At 39.6% G+C, this 17,023-nt stretch overlaps 1 protein-coding gene across 3 annotated transcripts in view; it reads left to right on the top strand.

Moving 5' to 3' along the window:
* The window catches only part of LOC126334148 (cleavage and polyadenylation specificity factor subunit 1), a 382,681-nt gene that overhangs the window by 219,753 nt on the left and 145,905 nt on the right, over positions 1-17,023 (top strand). For all 3 annotated transcript variants that reach the window (XM_049996806.1, XM_049996803.1, XM_049996805.1), the window contains exon 13: positions 9,914-10,035. In XM_049996806.1, coding sequence (XP_049852763.1) covers positions 9,914-10,035 — 122 coding nt within the window. The remainder of the gene's footprint in view (positions 1-9,913; positions 10,036-17,023) is intronic.

The following is a 17,023-nucleotide window of genomic DNA, read 5'->3' as shown; positions in this document are numbered from 1 at the left end:
TAGTGCTTTGCGACATCATAAATACTGGAGAACACATTTCTTAATACTACTCATGTTATTACACTCGCACACAGTGCAGTATTCACTCTCACCATTTTGTTTCCTGTCACTTGTACACAATTGGTGATCCAGTTGACTTGGAACTGCACTACCGTCAGTTGCTTGTTCATGCAGTGCTCCACATTACATAGATGAAGGCTGCAGAAAATGTAGTCAAGAGCTACTAGGATGCCATATATTGTGACATTGAAGGTCACTATCGTATGATTGTTGCTCTTGATACTGCTTAATGCTGTACGTGCTGTAGCATCTGTTCTGCCACGATACGCCCTTTGTGGATTGTCATGAGTTGGTTCAGGGAGATGATTAGGTCAGGTCTCAAGACATTATTGAGATAGGTCAGATTTTGTGTTGGGAACATGCCCATCGGATTCTCTGGACAGTACAGCTTTGGCTGTGCTCCGTTCAATATGGAGATCCATGTAATAGCGACCAACAGGTGGAATGTTGGCCTCATTGGATCATGAGCAGTCCCGTTACTTAATAACTCACTGCCATGTAATTCCAATCTCATGACCGCTGTGAGTCTATCATGCTCATACAACACTAAAGTGTCACACAGGGAATAGATCTGATGTACCCTTCCTTGCTGGAAGTAAGGTTGAGGCTCCCATTGACAATCCTTGCTGTTTGTTTTGCCTAGTCACTGCTAAACTTCGTGCCCATGCCAGTCTGGATCACTTGGCTTGGGCAGATTGTAATCCTTTCCCTCTGAGAGGCCTGAAGTTCCTGCACTGCCATTACTGTATGCTTATCCCCATCCTCCAATATCAGCAAGATTTCTCCTGTCCTGACCTGTACAAGCTTCCCCAAGGTCCCCCTCCTTAATAGATAAGCAAAAATAATGGGACACCTGAACTGTGCATGTCCACTGCCAACCAGAAATCAAACCAGTATGTATAGTCATGCTTGGTCCTTTCTGACTTCTGCTGTTGCTACATGATAGCACAAGGGTAGTTTTTGCTTGCACAGCTCTGCAATGAGTTCCAACTTTGTTGGCAACTTCTTCTGCACCCCAACCAGGTACTGCTTTGGTGCAAAAGACTCAGAACCAAGCTGTCCTTGTACGACATGATGAATGTATTCCTGAAAATTTCTGATTACCACCCTCATGTCCCAGATACTGTTGACCAACAGCTGTAGCAGTCTTGTGTTCATTATTCTCGATTCCAATGCATCCATTCGAGTCTGTATAGTTCCTAGATCATGATTCACAATTTCGACTGATGACTTTGGATATTCTATCACCTTAGTCATTATTTTTCATAATGCACGTATATTGTTCAGCATCTTCTGCTGCAAATTTGTCAAATGCGTGATATGCCACTCGGCAACTTGCATTTTCCCCTTTGCCATTTGTTTCAATCTTTGCATGGTGTCAGTTATCTCTGTGATGTCACTTTTATTTGTAGTTCCAAACACTATTTTGGGTATCGTTCTCCCACTGTCCAAACTAAATCTCCTGTGTTGCTGCAAGGTACATGGCACCACGCCTGTTGCTTGTCACATCTGTTCCCATAGTTGCTTGTAAGATTTGTGCAACCCATCATATTCCACCCATACTACTTTGTTTCACACCAAAATACTGCAGACACATCCTCTAATCTCCTCACCTCATTTCTCATTTCCCATATGCATTGAAACTATTTACAGCATCAAGTGACTGGTGAGAACCACATCCTCTTGTGTGGTAAACAGCACTCTGTTATCTAGACTCTGATCTTGCAGTGCCTCCACTCCATCTTTGGTGAAGAGATGGAACACTGCCGCGACTAGGATCTCCTTTGCCCTCATTCCTTGTGCACACCAACCTGAGAACAGGGAGCCAGTTACTCTCCCTCCCCCTTTCTAAGGGTCTGCTGATTCCCAGTGCACTCCTTGGACCTATATTAATTACACAGCCTTGACAAAATTACAGCAACCACGGCACACAACAATATTTTCAGCACACTCTCTTCGTTACAGCTTACTGTCTCCAAAAATCACACTATCTGTGCCTTAATATTACCTAACCCCGTAAGAAATACTAAAATGCACCATGAAATATCCACATTATGCCTCATGTCCATGGCGTTAACCTTTATTGTATTGCCTGCATATATCACATAACAACTTTGCACTCACCCTCTTTATCACATTCTTTGCCCTTTATCTCTGCCTTGGCTGCTGATCTGAGGGGCCATGGATCTGGAGCACCTTAAAATGGTCATCGTTCACCAACATGAACCATCTTCAAGTTGGCAGCTGAAGCTTAACATTGACTGATGATGTCCCCATCACATGGTATGGTCCCAGGTACCTAGCCACAAACTTTGTTGTTTTACCTTGATGAGTATAAGCACTTGACAACACTACTGATTGTCCTACTGTGTACTGTGGTAATTTCACTGTGCACCTTACCACAACCTCTTGCTGTTCCATGGCTTTGGTATTCGCTCTCTGCATACGCTTCCATACTTTCCTTAGTGCCTTTGTGTAATTACCAACTGGTTCCCCATCCTCAACAATCTTTGGTCTGATTGTTCCAACATTGTGGGCATCTTTCTTGCATACACTACCACATAAGAGGATAGCCCAGTACCACTCTGAGCCTTTGAATAGTAAGCTGCCATGACAAATGGTAGGTACATGTCCCAGTCATCATGATGAGAGTGTACATTGTAACTCACCACCTTACCAGTAGTACAATGCACGCATTCAATTCTGCCATTAGTTTGTGGGTGCAGCAGACTAGTTCTTAATTTATAAATCGATAGCAAATGACAAAACTGTTTCATCAAGTACGACATGACATTAGTCATTTGATCTGTGATTTTTGTATCAAATATACCAGGCTTCAGAAACCCATTATTAACCATTGCTTGTATCACTGTAGTTGACTATTGTTTCAGGTTGGTGATGATTTCCACATACCATCTACATCTACATCCACATGATCAGTCTGCTTTTCACAATAAAGTGCTTGGCAGAGGGTTCAGTGAACCACCTTCAAGTTGTCTCTCTAACCTTCCACTCTCGAATGGCGCGTGGGAAATATGAGCACTTAAATTTTTCTGTGCGAGCCCTGATTTATTTTGTTTTATTGTGATGATCGTTTCTCCCTATGTAGGTGGGTGCCAACAGAATGTTTCCGCAATCGGAGGAGAAAACTGGTGATTGAAATTTCATGAGAAGATCCCTTCGCAACAAAACACACCTTTGTTTTAATGATTGCCACTCCATTTCACGTATCATGTCTGTGGCACTATGTCCCCTGTTTCACGAAAGTACAAAACGAGCTGCCCTTCTTTGAACTTTTCCGATGTCATCCATCAGTCCCACCTAATGCGGATCCCACACTGCACAGTAATACTCCAGAATAGGGCAAACAAGTGTGGTGTAAGCAGTCTCTTTAGTAGATATGTTGCACCTTCTAAGTGTTCTGCCAATGAATTTGAAACTGTTGTTCCACTATTGTTATTTTGTAATAAAACCTGGCATAGTTCAAATAAAGTAGTCACTTTTTTGTATATATATAATAGTTAAATTCCTTCAGGTGGCTTCAGTTGCCTAATATGAGTATGATTCCAATAGTGCCGTTTGTTGGATGCAAAAGTTCCGCTGTTCACCGTGTCTGTCTCAATTTGGGTGTTTCTATACCATTTTTCTTTCTGGATGTGCTTGCTTGCTGCTATTTGATATAAAAAGTAATACGAAAAACTCATAAGTTCATCATTCACTTTCGATTTATTTCACAGTGAAGTACAACTTTGTTCCACGACTGCGTCTCAACCGACCACAGCCGACTCTACAAGTGACAAAGAATGACTCTAGCTTCAAATATATTCCACTCGACACCCAAACTTCCGCTTGTAATAAGTCTCTTTGATATTGTTCGTCATATCCACCAACATCAATCAATATATTGCAATTTTTAAACATAATAGTAAATTAACATAAAAAATAAGTAGATTATAATTTATAAAAATTCCGACAAAAATATAAGAGAAAAACATTCACCACTTCGCCCACTAAATTCAGTATTGATAACTTCAGTTGAAAATAATACATCTCCCAGATCCATTACAAATTGCAGTCTTCGGTTTGCTGTACCCACGTTATCTGTGTGCTCGTTCCAATGTAGTTTGTTTGTAATTGTAATTCCTAAGTGTTTGGCATCATTGGCTGGGAGGCCCCTTACGGGGCAGGTCTGGCTGCCTTGGTGCAAGTCTTATTACATTGGGCGACCTGCGCACTGGATAGGGACTAAAATGATGATCGAGATAACACAACACCCAGTCCCTGAGCAGAGAAAATCCCCCACCCAGCTGGGAATTCAACCCGGGTCCCTTAGGATGGCAATCTGTCTTGCTGACCATTCAGCTAATGGGGCACTGTCACAAGAGGAAGGGGGATGAAGCAAGAAGCAACAATCCTTGGAGATATAGAGATTGAAGAGAGTTTGATTTTAGAACACTTACAATATTCTCAGATGTCTGTACTTGGATGAATATTGTGGTCCTGATACCTTTTCAAGCAAGCACCATGTGCCAGATGTGTTGCATTGTAGAGCATACATCAGTTAATCTTGGTCTTCTAATAATTTCCGGGTATGCAGCCGGATCCCGTCGACATTCTGCCACGATATTTCGGCCCAGAGACGTCCGGCCATCATCAGGTGAGTACACAACTACTGAAGAGCCCAGGTGCAGTCGCGGTATTTATACCGCGACTGCACCTGGGCTCTTCAGTAGTTGTGTACTCACCTGATGATGGCCGGACGTCTCTGGGCCGAAATATCGTGGCAGAATGTCGACGGGATCCGGCTGCATACCCGGAAATTATTAGAAGAACAAATACGCCGGGAAAATTTCAGAAGTCAAATCTTGGTCTTATCTCCACCCCCTTCAAAATGTTCAGCAGGCTGCTGGATGGGTAGATAGAAGCAGTAAATTGTTTGGCCTTTGCAGATAATCTTGTGATAATAGGTCAAACCTTAGGGAATACAAAGAAGAGACTAGAACCATGAAGGAGGGCTGATGCAGGTCCGAAAACATCATTTGAAGAAAAAGTATACATGACCAGTGAAAGAAGTTCATCAAGAATTTTAAAAACCAAGTATCACAACGTCAAGAAAACAGACAGCTTTAAATATCTGGGAGAAAATATAAACGTAAAAAGTGGAAAAACAGTAGTTAAAATCTGAGCTGAAATAATAAAATCTATGTAGGATAAAAATGTTTTTCTAATTAAGGCACCATAATACAGTTTTTAACACCAGAATCCTATATGTGTCATACAGATGTAAAAATACATTAGAAGATTTGGAGAAGACAGGAAGAAGTATCTTATCCGTTCTAATCAAGAACAAAGATGGCCATTGGGTTTCGAGACCAAATAAGAAAATTAGCTCATTCTACTGTAAAATGACAGATGAGTTCAGGAAAAGATTTGCTGCACTTGGCAGACATGTATAGAGAGTGGAGGAAGACAGATTAATAAAGAAGTTCTACATATTCTTCCAAAACAGCAAAACAGGTGAAGGAGGTGGGATGGGAGACAAGACTTTGAAGAAATGCAGGTTGAGCAGGATACCTTACTCAACAGAGACAAAGTCAGATAGAAGTCAAGGTATCAAAGGTTTCCAGGAATATAAAATGAACAGAAGAACAACTGGAATTAAATGGTCTGACAAGAGGAAAAGATCTCATTATGATAAAATAAAAGAGTTTTGGAGAAGAATGAAGGGAAACAGCATGGTCCTTAGTTGGCCTGAAATGAAACTTTAAAAAACATAAATTTTATTTACTAATTTCCTTCTTTGTAGTCATGAAACTAGGCTTGTTTTACTATGAATTACCTGACCATACTGGTTTACGATGCCTGTGGTTTTCCTAAATTCTTTGTGAAATTGCTTAAGTTCTTTGAAAATGCCATTATGGTTTTCTGCCCATATACTTTGTTAACTATTGCTCGATGTCTACTGATCTCAGTGTCAGTGAGACATAAAAAAAGTAAGTAGCAACACTTGGTATTTATACTTGTTCGAGGAGGCACTGACTGCTACTGAAGAATCTGTTATCATAGTTGTCTACGAATTTGATCTTAGATATGAGGTGATTTCGATAAATTTCAGTAATACACAGAACAGGACAGAATACATCGTGCAATGTGACTATGGTTGATATTCATTGATACCTACATTAAAATGTGAAATCTAAATTAACAAATTCGCATACTAAGTGCTTACACCCAAGTACACAGTATTACTATACTGTTGGTACCAACCAAAAAGATAATGCCATGTGCTGTCAATATTCCTATCAAAATTTGCGTAGTATGCAACACAGTGTTTTTAACATTTTTCTGGAGTCAATAAGGCTCTTTTATCAGATGGTACTTAAATGAAGGAAAATAGTTAACAACGAAACTTAAATTTTGCTACTGAAAACTTAAGAAAGTTAACTGGCCACCATTAGTTTCTTTCATTAATTAATGAGATAAAATTGACAAACAATTTACACGATCAGTGTATGCTCCTCATTAATTTTATATGGAAAAGCCAAATAAGAGTTCTCCAAATTTTCAGTTGTTAGAAAGTATATCTTTAAAAGATTTCTGTTTCACTTGTTTAGTTCTTTCACTTACTTCCAGTAACTTTGACATGTTATTTTTCATCTCGTGCTACAGTCTACTGATGAGTCCAGTTTTAGTTAAAATTATGGACTCCCATACCATCCTGTACTCATTCATTCAGCAGTTCATTTATATGGCTTGAAGTTATTGATGTCTTTAGTCATAAAGTAGCTGTTTCTTATTTTCTGCTATTCTCCATTATCAGAATCCCCACCCTCCACCCCTAAGTATTCTTATTTATCCTTCCCTCTCTCCCCTTATCTTTTTGCTCATGGTCCTGTTGCCAGTTCCCTCTTCCACTACTACCTCTGTATTCTCTTTTGGTCATGTTTGTGTTTATATTCATTAGCAATTCTTTATTCCAGCCACTATGGCCTTCATTTCTGAAAGTAATTGGGCCATCCACTATACTCATGTATTCCATTAAACTCGCTTAGTGCACTGATGAGATTGAGCCGGCCACAGTGGCCAAGTGGTTCTAGGTGCTGCAGTCCGGAACTGCACGACTGCTACAGTCGCAGGTTCGAATCCTGCCTCGGACATGGATGTGTGTGATGTCCTTAGGTTTAAGTAGTTCTAAGTCTAGGGGACTGATGACCTCAGATGCGCTCAGAGCCATTTGAACCATTTTTGAACTGATGAGATTGTGTTGAAAACTTTCTTGAAAGCTCATCTTGAAAGTTTATATGGTAGTCAATGAATTCAGATGTCTACCTAAATCAGTGCCAGCCACAGCATTTCAAACTTCACACGGGCCGCGTGTGAACCAAGGCTCTCCCTGTCTTGGCTGTGTCCGGTCCTTCTCAAAAGTACCCATTGTGGAACAACATTCCATTTAGTATTGCCATGCGGCATTTCTCAGTACAACTGTATTCAGTTCAGCAGAATTGTGGTTTCAGCACTGTTACCCTTTACTGTGTGTTCATTGTATGAAGGACATTTAGAGATCCAGTGGCTGTATGCACTAAAATAGACAGTCTAGCGATCCATCATCAAAGTTTTTAGAGTGAATGGGGATGACAGAAGAGAGGGATGAGAATTTTCAATATATATTATGCATTGCATAAGCTACAAGTACTGAAAATGTGCTATGGGATGACATTACAATGCCAAGCAGAAAGAACTTAAACTTTTAGTTGACTCTGAAGGAGCATAAAAAGTACAGTGATGGTCAGAAAGGAGTCATTGTTCTGTACATCAAGAAGCACTTTGTGCTAAATTGGCAAGCATGCTGCACACGAAGAAATTGGTGGTACAAATAGTGAAACTTTTGAAGTCGCCCACATTATTCCACTGTCAGTTGCTACAGCTTCAGTGCACCCCACAAATGAAAATCACTTGGAGTTAAATAAGGACTTCTAGTGGGCCAGATATTGTTACTAATCACTCTCCATCGAACACATTGTGAATTGCGTGCAAAGAAACATTGCCCATATGAGCCCTTGTTTTTAATCCTGTTGAAAAAATTCAAAGCTTCATTCTCTTTCACTCAGTTCATTAAAGTGGTTGCAAAATGTTCTGCACATATCTTTCACTTGTAACTGAGCCAAAAAAAGGCATATTATTCTGTCACCACTAACTGCACACCACACCCCTATTTTCTTATCATGAAGGGGTTTCTCATGAAGCACAACAGATCTATCTGTGTTCCAGTGTCAACAGTTTTGGGTATTAATATCTGTGTAAATGTAACCAAACCTTGTCTGAAAACAGAATGACGTAAGGATCTATTACACCGTCGTGCTCTTGTTTGAAAACCCATTTGCAAAACTTAACCATGTGCGCAGGATCATCAGGTTGAAGTTCTTGTACTACTGATACTTTATAGGGCCTTAGCCCAAGCAGCTTAGCACCCCTTTGTGAAGTGGTGCATGATATTTATGCTTGCTGCAAAAGACATCTAAGAGACTTTTTAGGGGGATTTTCCAGGCGGCATGCAATGTCATTGAGTCGAGCTTTTCTGAGCAATATACGTCATTGTTTTACTCTTCTTGTCTTGAAAACTTCCTGTTTCCTGAATTTTATTCACTAATTTGTGAACTGCATCATGAGTCAGGACTTGAACACCTGGAAACTTCTCTTCAAACAACCTCTGAACAGTACAAGTTGACTCTGTACTCAGATACAAATCATAAATAAACCCTCGTTGTGGAATTGAATAATTTGCTCTTGCCATTGTTGCATTTGCAAAATTCACCATTATTGTCGTGATGCCTGTTTCACTGCTTGAATGACACTGGCCGACAAGGTGCATATATTTGTATGACCTTCAGGCTAAAACCCACAAAAAAAGGGGGGGGGGAGGGTATAGTGAGGTCCCATGGGCCCCTTTTTACCGCAAGACGCGGCTTCTGTGGCCGGTCTGCTATACCCTAGGCAGGCAGTCATCAGATAAATGGAACACTATGTATAAAACCAAATTGTATGCAGTGCAACTGCACTGCCATTTACATGTGGCAAGTTTCCCCTCTTCCCCCTCCTTGCGCTCAGATAGCATGGTGTGGCGGTGGGGGGTGTTTGCAGTGAGTCTGAGAATTATAGTGCATGTGATGGGCACGGATCATGAGCTGAATTCTTGGCCACCGCTGCTCTGAATGAATCCATTTCTCCACCTCCCTTGGATACAAAAATGTTGTATTTTCTCTGCCAGGCATGTGAATTTTTTCCTGTGAGAATTCATTCTATATCCTATGCTTAATTGCTTGCATGCAGTAGGAGGGATACAGCCTTGAAAACTGTCGCAGTAGGTTGCTCTATTGGTGTGTAGCTGCCTGGACATATTTCGACAAGTCTTACTGTGTCAGAATTGTTTGTCATCTGATACTTTACACTTCATTGTATGACCATTGCATTAGAGAATTATATGACAAATATGTTTATAAAAATAACAGAATAAACAGTTAAGTAAGTAAATGCTTAAACCTGGGTTTTGTCTATTATTATTATTATTATTATTATTATTATTATTATTATTATTATTTTGTAAAAATAACATAAAGGATGTTTGAAGTCCCTGTTTGTGTTGATTTGCAGCATAATTGGGGGTTGCAGACCATAAAAATATTTGATTAGTAGTCTAGAATCCTGTTTGAATACAATACTACAAAATGGTTTTGTTGTTAACGTGCAGATTGAAACGAAAGGGTGGTGGAGCAATACTAATATTTGTAAATGGTCCCATTATTGTTGTGGTAGTGTCAGTTCCTGTATACTTATTTCCTTTATTTATTTATTACAGAAACCATACATCATAACTCTGTGTGCATATCGTGATGTTAGTGGTTTATTTTCTACATACATTGCTGAGGAAGAACCTGAGATAAAAACTGAGAAAGAAAAAATTGAAGATGCTGTAAAAAAGTAAGTCCTTAAAGAATGAAACTTTTGAAATGCCAATCATCCATTCTAGTATGTTGCCAGAACTGAACATTGCATGATTTTCATTTTTTTTCTTTGTGATTAGTTAACAGTGTGCTTTGCGATGCAACAGCATGCTCTCATAGTGGAAACATATTACTAATGTGTTGAATGTTCTGCAGAAACTGTTCGCAACCTCCATGGGATGTTGGGTCAACATAATGCACTGAATAAGTGAAGTGTGAGGAGACATTGCTAAATTTGAACAAACTGGTTTGCTTGTTGACATTATACCCTTGGGGTGTCCTCGTGTTAGGTGTTTTGTGGAAAAGTCACCATCGTAGGTGATAATGTTGCTGTAAGTCCAGTGAAATCTATTTGCCGACATCCTCAATAATTGAATGATCCCTGAACCAGCATTCAGTGAATTCTGAAAGAATATCTTCACTTATGGGCCCATAAAATCGATATGACACAAGAAGTGAAGCCAAACAATTGTGAAAAGCATCAAGCATTTGCCCATTGTGCACTTGAAAAACAAAGGATGGACAACAGTTTCATTAAGAAAATAATAATCTCTGATAAAGTGCACTTTGTGTTGAATGACTTCACGAACAAGCAAAATTGTGGTATTTGAGACACAAAAAGCCCTCAAGTAATTATGTATAACCCATTACATCCACAATGTGCGACTCTTTGTTGTGGTGTTTGGGTCAAGTGCATAACTGCGCAGCGTTTCTTCAAAGATGGTGCTGGAAATGCATTAACAGTGGATGGCAAATTCTACTACAATATGTTGAGCTATGTTGGATGTTTTGTTTCAACAACATGCTATAATCTGTCACACATCAATTACAGTAATGGATTTGTTATGAAAGTGGATCATTGGGTTGGTCATTTCTCGCAATGGAGATGTGAATGGGCCACTCAGTTCTTGTGACTGAACGCCATATGATTTCTTGTTGTTGGGAGTATTTGAAATCTTATTTGTACACCTACAGGCCACAATCATCTCCAGAGTGTGAATCCAAGATTCAGTGTATGTTTTCGTATATGCCAAATAACTATGCAAAATTTCATTGAAATAATGAGTGTGTGCCTGCAATGTTATAGGTGACATTTGAGTTATACCATATTTTGTGCATAATCACAGGTTCATACACTGCAATAATAAGTAAATCATTCCTGCATGGAACATTACATAAAATAAGGGAGGTGCAAACTCTCACCTACAGTGGACTGATGTATGGCACATAGTACTCATAACGGAAAACAATATTCACACTAGCTTTCGAGTTATTGCTCTTTTTCTCACAAAAATAGACACATTCACACACACAAGCACCCATTCCCAAGGTGAGACTGATTTTTGATACCAGTTGCCTAGCCAGGTGGTAGAGACATTGAGATTGGCGGGGGGGGGGGGGGGGGGGGGGAGCATGAGGCAGGCAGGGTGTACCAGGATAGTACAAGGCATTGTTGCACTACAACATGAAAGAAATCTATAAAACTAAAAGATACTGAGAGAAGGAGAGAGTGAAGAAGGGAAGGGGGAAAGGAGAGGAAGGCAGTCGACGATCTGTACCAGGAAGGAATGGAATGGACAGAGTAAAGAAAGGAATTAGTAAGGTGAGGCAATGGGAAACTGGTTAGCAGAGGTTAGGCCAGGGGGATTGTAAGAGCACAGGATATGCTAGAGAGACAATTCCCACCGGCTTAGTTAGGAGAAACTTGTGCTGGAAGAGAGTATCCAAATGGCCTGTGTAGTGAAGCAGCTGTTGAAGGCATTTGTGTTGTAGCACACAGCGTGTTCAGCAACTGGATTGTCAAGTCTGTGATTCACCACAGTTTGACGGTAGCCATTCATGTGAGTAGATAGTTAATTACTTGCCACACCCATATAGAATGCTGTGGGTTTCTGTTGTGTGTTTGAATTTGTACATTTTTGCTAGGAGAAGAATTAAGAACTCAAAGGCTAGTGTGGATACTGTTTTCTGTTAAGTGTCTCTATGCCCCACACATCAGCCCACTGTAGGTGAATGGTTGCCTTTCTCGTATTTTAGAAAAATTACTTAATTTCGTCAGTAAGTTTAATAACTTACAAACACTCGAAAATTGTGTTTTTAATGGGACATCCTTTGCCTACACAGACACGTACTTGTTGCACACTTCATCATGGCTGCTCTGTGATCATTAGAAGTTAGTGTACTTGATGTTGGGCGGCCGCTGTGGCCGAATGGTTCTAGGTGCTTCAGTCTGGAACCACGCCGCTGCTACAGTCGCAGGTTCGAATCCTGCCTCGGGCGTGGGTGTGTGTGATGTCCTTAGGTTAGTTAGGTATAAGTAGTTCTAAGTTTAGAGGACTGATGACCTCAGATGTTAAGTCCCATAGTGCTTAGAGCCATTTGAACCATTTGAACTTGGTGTTGCTCTGGAATGATTATGCACATTGCCAACTTTATATACATAATAGTAATGTGTTTTGCAGCAGTAATTAGCCATTGTGGATATAGTGTTGGACCATTTGCAGTGTTGTGCATAATGATTGTTAATATTATTTAGAAAAATGAATGGAGAGGCTGAACCTGGCCCTTTTGGCGACTTACCATTAAATTTTTTGTCGATTCTATGACACATCAACATATTACACATTTGTTACTTTTATAAGCTATGTGTTAACTACTGTGTCAGGCGGTGGTGGGGCTTGTCTCAGCAGCTGATGTGCTATGAGCAGATTTCAAGCTTCCTCTCCCAGCATTCTGCACTCAGGGGCCAGGCAAAAGTGTGCGGTCAGTACACCTACATGGTTTCCCATTGATCAACCAGGCTGGGTTCTCAGTTACATTATTTTAACTGTTCTGTACTGTAGTGTGTTTTAACCATAAAATGTCATGAAGCGTATGTCTTTCAGTCTTGTGTGTGAAAGTGTGAGTGATAGTGAGAAAAGGATGGCTGAGAATTAGGTTTCATTTTTTCCTTTTGGTGCATAATTAAAAATATTTATTTTGTCTCTAAGGTGTTCATTAAGGCCACTGATGACATCACTGTTAAACCCCTGTAGGTACTGTTGCTAATGAGTTCATTAAGGCCAGTGACGACATCATTGTTGAATCCCTATAGGTACCAATGCCAACATCACCACCACCCTTTTGTATCAGCATTGCAAGCAACTGGAGTGAAGGACTGTAACAGAGCCGCAGTGCTAGTGCAATGTAGCTGGCTCAAAAAATCTAGGTGTTCAGGTGTTTGTGTATGTATGTTACTAAACTCCTCTCCTGGTACCTGATGCCAAGTTGCAGAGTACCTATCTAATGGCTTCCAGACACAACAAAAAATTGATTTTCAGTGTTCCCCTTAATTATTGACTGAATTTAAAAATTTCAAAAGCCATCACAATCTATGAATTTAAAAGTATAATTCTATGTACAGGCTTAACACAATAAGACAAGTATTACAGTTAGAAACTGTGTGTATTTCTTGAGGCTTCCAACCAACTTTAAATATAATTTCAGACCTTTCCTAAAGCTTTCTCTCACATGCTTACAGTAAAATATTTAACACATTAACTCCTTTGTTAGGTAATCGGACATTTGAAGCTGTTTTACACATGGAAATTCAATTCTTTGGGTATTGAGGGTTTATTGGATCTGTACTAATTAGTTCTACTGTAGGTTATCGTCCTAAAGCTTAGTAACATTTTGAGTCTTATTTATGTGCGTATTGAACACTCGGTGCATTAACTATATGGTGAGTTGTTAACTTTGCTCCTTCAGTTATTTTTATTCCACCAAGGACCTCCCATCCCACATTACCCTACAGCACAAAGTTTTAATCTACCAGGAAGTTTCATGTCAGTGCACACTTCGCTGCAGAGTGAAAATTTTTCTCTGGATACTAGTTTTATAATAAATCCCATAAGAGATGAAGCAACAAAAGAGAGTATCAGTGATGTTTTCCAAATAATAATGAAGAAGATAGCCCTCTTGGAATGCATGAAAAATAGATGATATTCGTGATCAATTCCCCATCCCCTCCCCCAAGGGAATAAAAAGTAATGCTAAATATGATGTTATAGTTTTATTCCTAACACATTTGTTTCAAGAAATCATTTTGTGTCCACATTGGATGCTCCCTGTAACTGCAGCACAAGGTGCAAGAACCCCTTGTATTGGGAATATTGTTCATCAGCAGAAAATCCTAAAGCCCTTCTATTGGACCTGTAACAAAATAATGTTGAATAAGTTGTTTTCTGTATATTTTCTGTCAGCATACGTAGGGTAACTGAAGAATACTAAGTTCCAACAAAATGGTGATAGGTTAAAATGAATGCCATTTTCACGCCCGCAAAATCGAAACAAAGAAATACACTAAAAGTAGACTTCGAAGATATCAGAAAATGGCAAAGTACGTTGATGGAGGGTTCAGTTTAGAATGCTGGCATCAGATTCCAATAAAATCTTGTGTACTATTTTCAAGTTCCTCAAACAATTAATTCAGCTACCTCTCTAGTACAATGGAAGTTAATCCATGATGTCTTCACAGATGTCCTACTTTGGTGTCCCTTCATTTTTTCAGTGTTTTCCATATATTTCTTTTCTCACTGATTCTCTGGAGAAGCTCCTCATTCCTTACCTGACCAGTCCACCTAATTTTCAGCATTCCTCTGCAGCACTGCATCTCAAATGCTTCAATTCCCTTCTTTTCCGTTTTTCCCAAAGTCGCTATCAAACAATATTGTGCTCCAAATATACATTCTCAGAAATTTCTTCCTTAAATTAATGCCTATGTTTGATACTAGTAGACTTATCTTGGCCAGGAATGACCTTTTTGCAAGTGCTACCCTGCTTTTTATATCCTCTTTGCTCCATTCATCAGTGGGTTATTTTGCTGCTTATGTAGGAGACTTCCATAACTTCACCTACTTCATGATCACCAATCCTCAAGTTAAGTTTCCACTGTTCTCATTTCCCACCTTCATATTACTTTTGTCTGTCTTCTATTTACTCTCAATGCCTATTCTGTACTCATGACTGTTCATTTCATTCAGCAGATCCTGTAATTCGTCTTCACTTTTACTGAGGATAGCAATGTCATTAGCCAATCTTATCATTGATATCCATTCACAATGAAATTTAGTTTCACTCATGAGTCTTTCTTTTATTTCCGTCATTGCTTCTTCGGAGTATAGATTGAAGAGTAGGGGCAAAAGACTACGTCCCTGTCTTGCAACCTTTTTAATTCAAGCACTTCATACTTGGTCTTCCAGCCTTATTTTTGCCTCTTCGCTCTTGTACATATTGTATATTACACGTCTTTCCCTGTAGCTTCCCTTACTTTTCTCAGGACTTCGCACATCATGCAGCATTTGACATTGTTGAATGCTTTTCCCAGGTCGGCAAATCCTGCGAAGATGTCTTAATTTTTCTTTAGTCTTGCTCCCATTATCAACCACAGTGTCAGAACTGCCTCTTGGTGCGTTACCTTTCCTAAAGCCAAAATGATCATCATCTAACACATCCTCAATTTTCCTTTCCATTCTTCTACATATTATTCTTGTCAGCAACTTGGATGCATGAGCTGTTAAGCTGACTATACAAAAATTCTCGCACTTGTCGGCTCTTGTAATCTGTGGAATTGTGTGGATCATGTTTTTCTGGAATGCAAATGGTATATTGCTAGACTCATTCATTCTACATGCCAACGTGAATAGTCATTTTGTTGTCACTTCCCCCAGTGACATCTGTTATCTGTCCTCTCTGCCTTATTTTTCTATGTCTACTTGGTTTCTTCTTCCATCAAATAATTAGGTGTATTTTCCCCATCATAGAGTCTTTCAATGTGCTCTTTCCACCTATGCATTCTCTCCTGTGCATTTAACAGTAGAATTCCCTTTGGACTCTTAATGTTGCCACCTTTTGCTTTTAATTTCACTGAAGGTTGACTTGAGTTTCATATTGATGAGTGAGTCCTTCTGACAATCAGTTCTTTTTTGATTTCTCCACATTTTTCATGTGAGCATTTCACGTTAGCCTCCTTGCACTTCTTGTTTATTTCCTTCAAGAGTGACTTGTATTTCCGTACTCCTGAATTTCCCCCAAACATTTTTGTACTTCCCTCTTTTGTCGATCAACTGAAGTATTTCTTCTATTATCCATGGTTTCTTCAGAGTTACCTTCTTTGTACCTATATTTTTCATTCCAACTAATGTGAGTGCTCTTTTCAGTGTTGCCTATTCCTCTTTAACTGAACTGCCTATTGAGCTAATCTTTATCGCAATATTGAGAGGCTCAGAGAACTTCAAGTGTATCTCTTCTTTCCTTAGCACTTCCGTACCCCACTTCTTTCTGCACTGATTCTTCCTGACTAGTCTCTTTAAACTCCAGCCTATTCTTCATCACTAGTAAATTGTTATCCGAGTCTCTATGTTTGCTCCTGGGTATGCTTTACAATCCCGTATCTGATTTCGGAATCTCTGCCTGACCATGATGTAATCTAACTGAAAACTTCCTTTATCTCCTTGCCTTTTCCGAGTGTACCTCCTTCCTTTGTGATTCTTGAACAGTGTATTCACTATTACTGACTGAAATTTAATGCAGGATGCCTCTCTCATTCCTAGTACCAAGCCCACATTCTCTCGCAACCATTTGTTCTACGTCTTCCTGTACAACCACATTCCAATATCATGACTATTAGGTTTTCGTCTCCTTTTAATCGCTAAATTACCCATTCAATATTCTCAAATACTTTCTCAATCTCTTCATTTTCTACTTGTGATGTTGGCATGCACACCTAAACTGTCATTGTCTGTGTTGGTTTGCTGTTGATCACTGAACTGTTCACAGTAACTCAGTCTCTGGCCTACCTCCCTATCCATAACGAGTCCTACTTCCATTAGGCCATTTTCTACTGCTGATGATATTACCCTACACTCATCTATCCATAAATCCCCGTCTTTTTTCCATTTCACTTCACTGACCCCCCACTGTATTGA

Source organism: Schistocerca gregaria, chromosome 2 (genome assembly GCF_023897955.1).
Source record: "Schistocerca gregaria isolate iqSchGreg1 chromosome 2, iqSchGreg1.2, whole genome shotgun sequence".
Classification (NCBI taxonomy): domain Eukaryota; kingdom Metazoa; phylum Arthropoda; class Insecta; order Orthoptera; family Acrididae; genus Schistocerca; species Schistocerca gregaria.
This window is presented reverse-complemented; position numbering and strand designations above follow the sequence as displayed.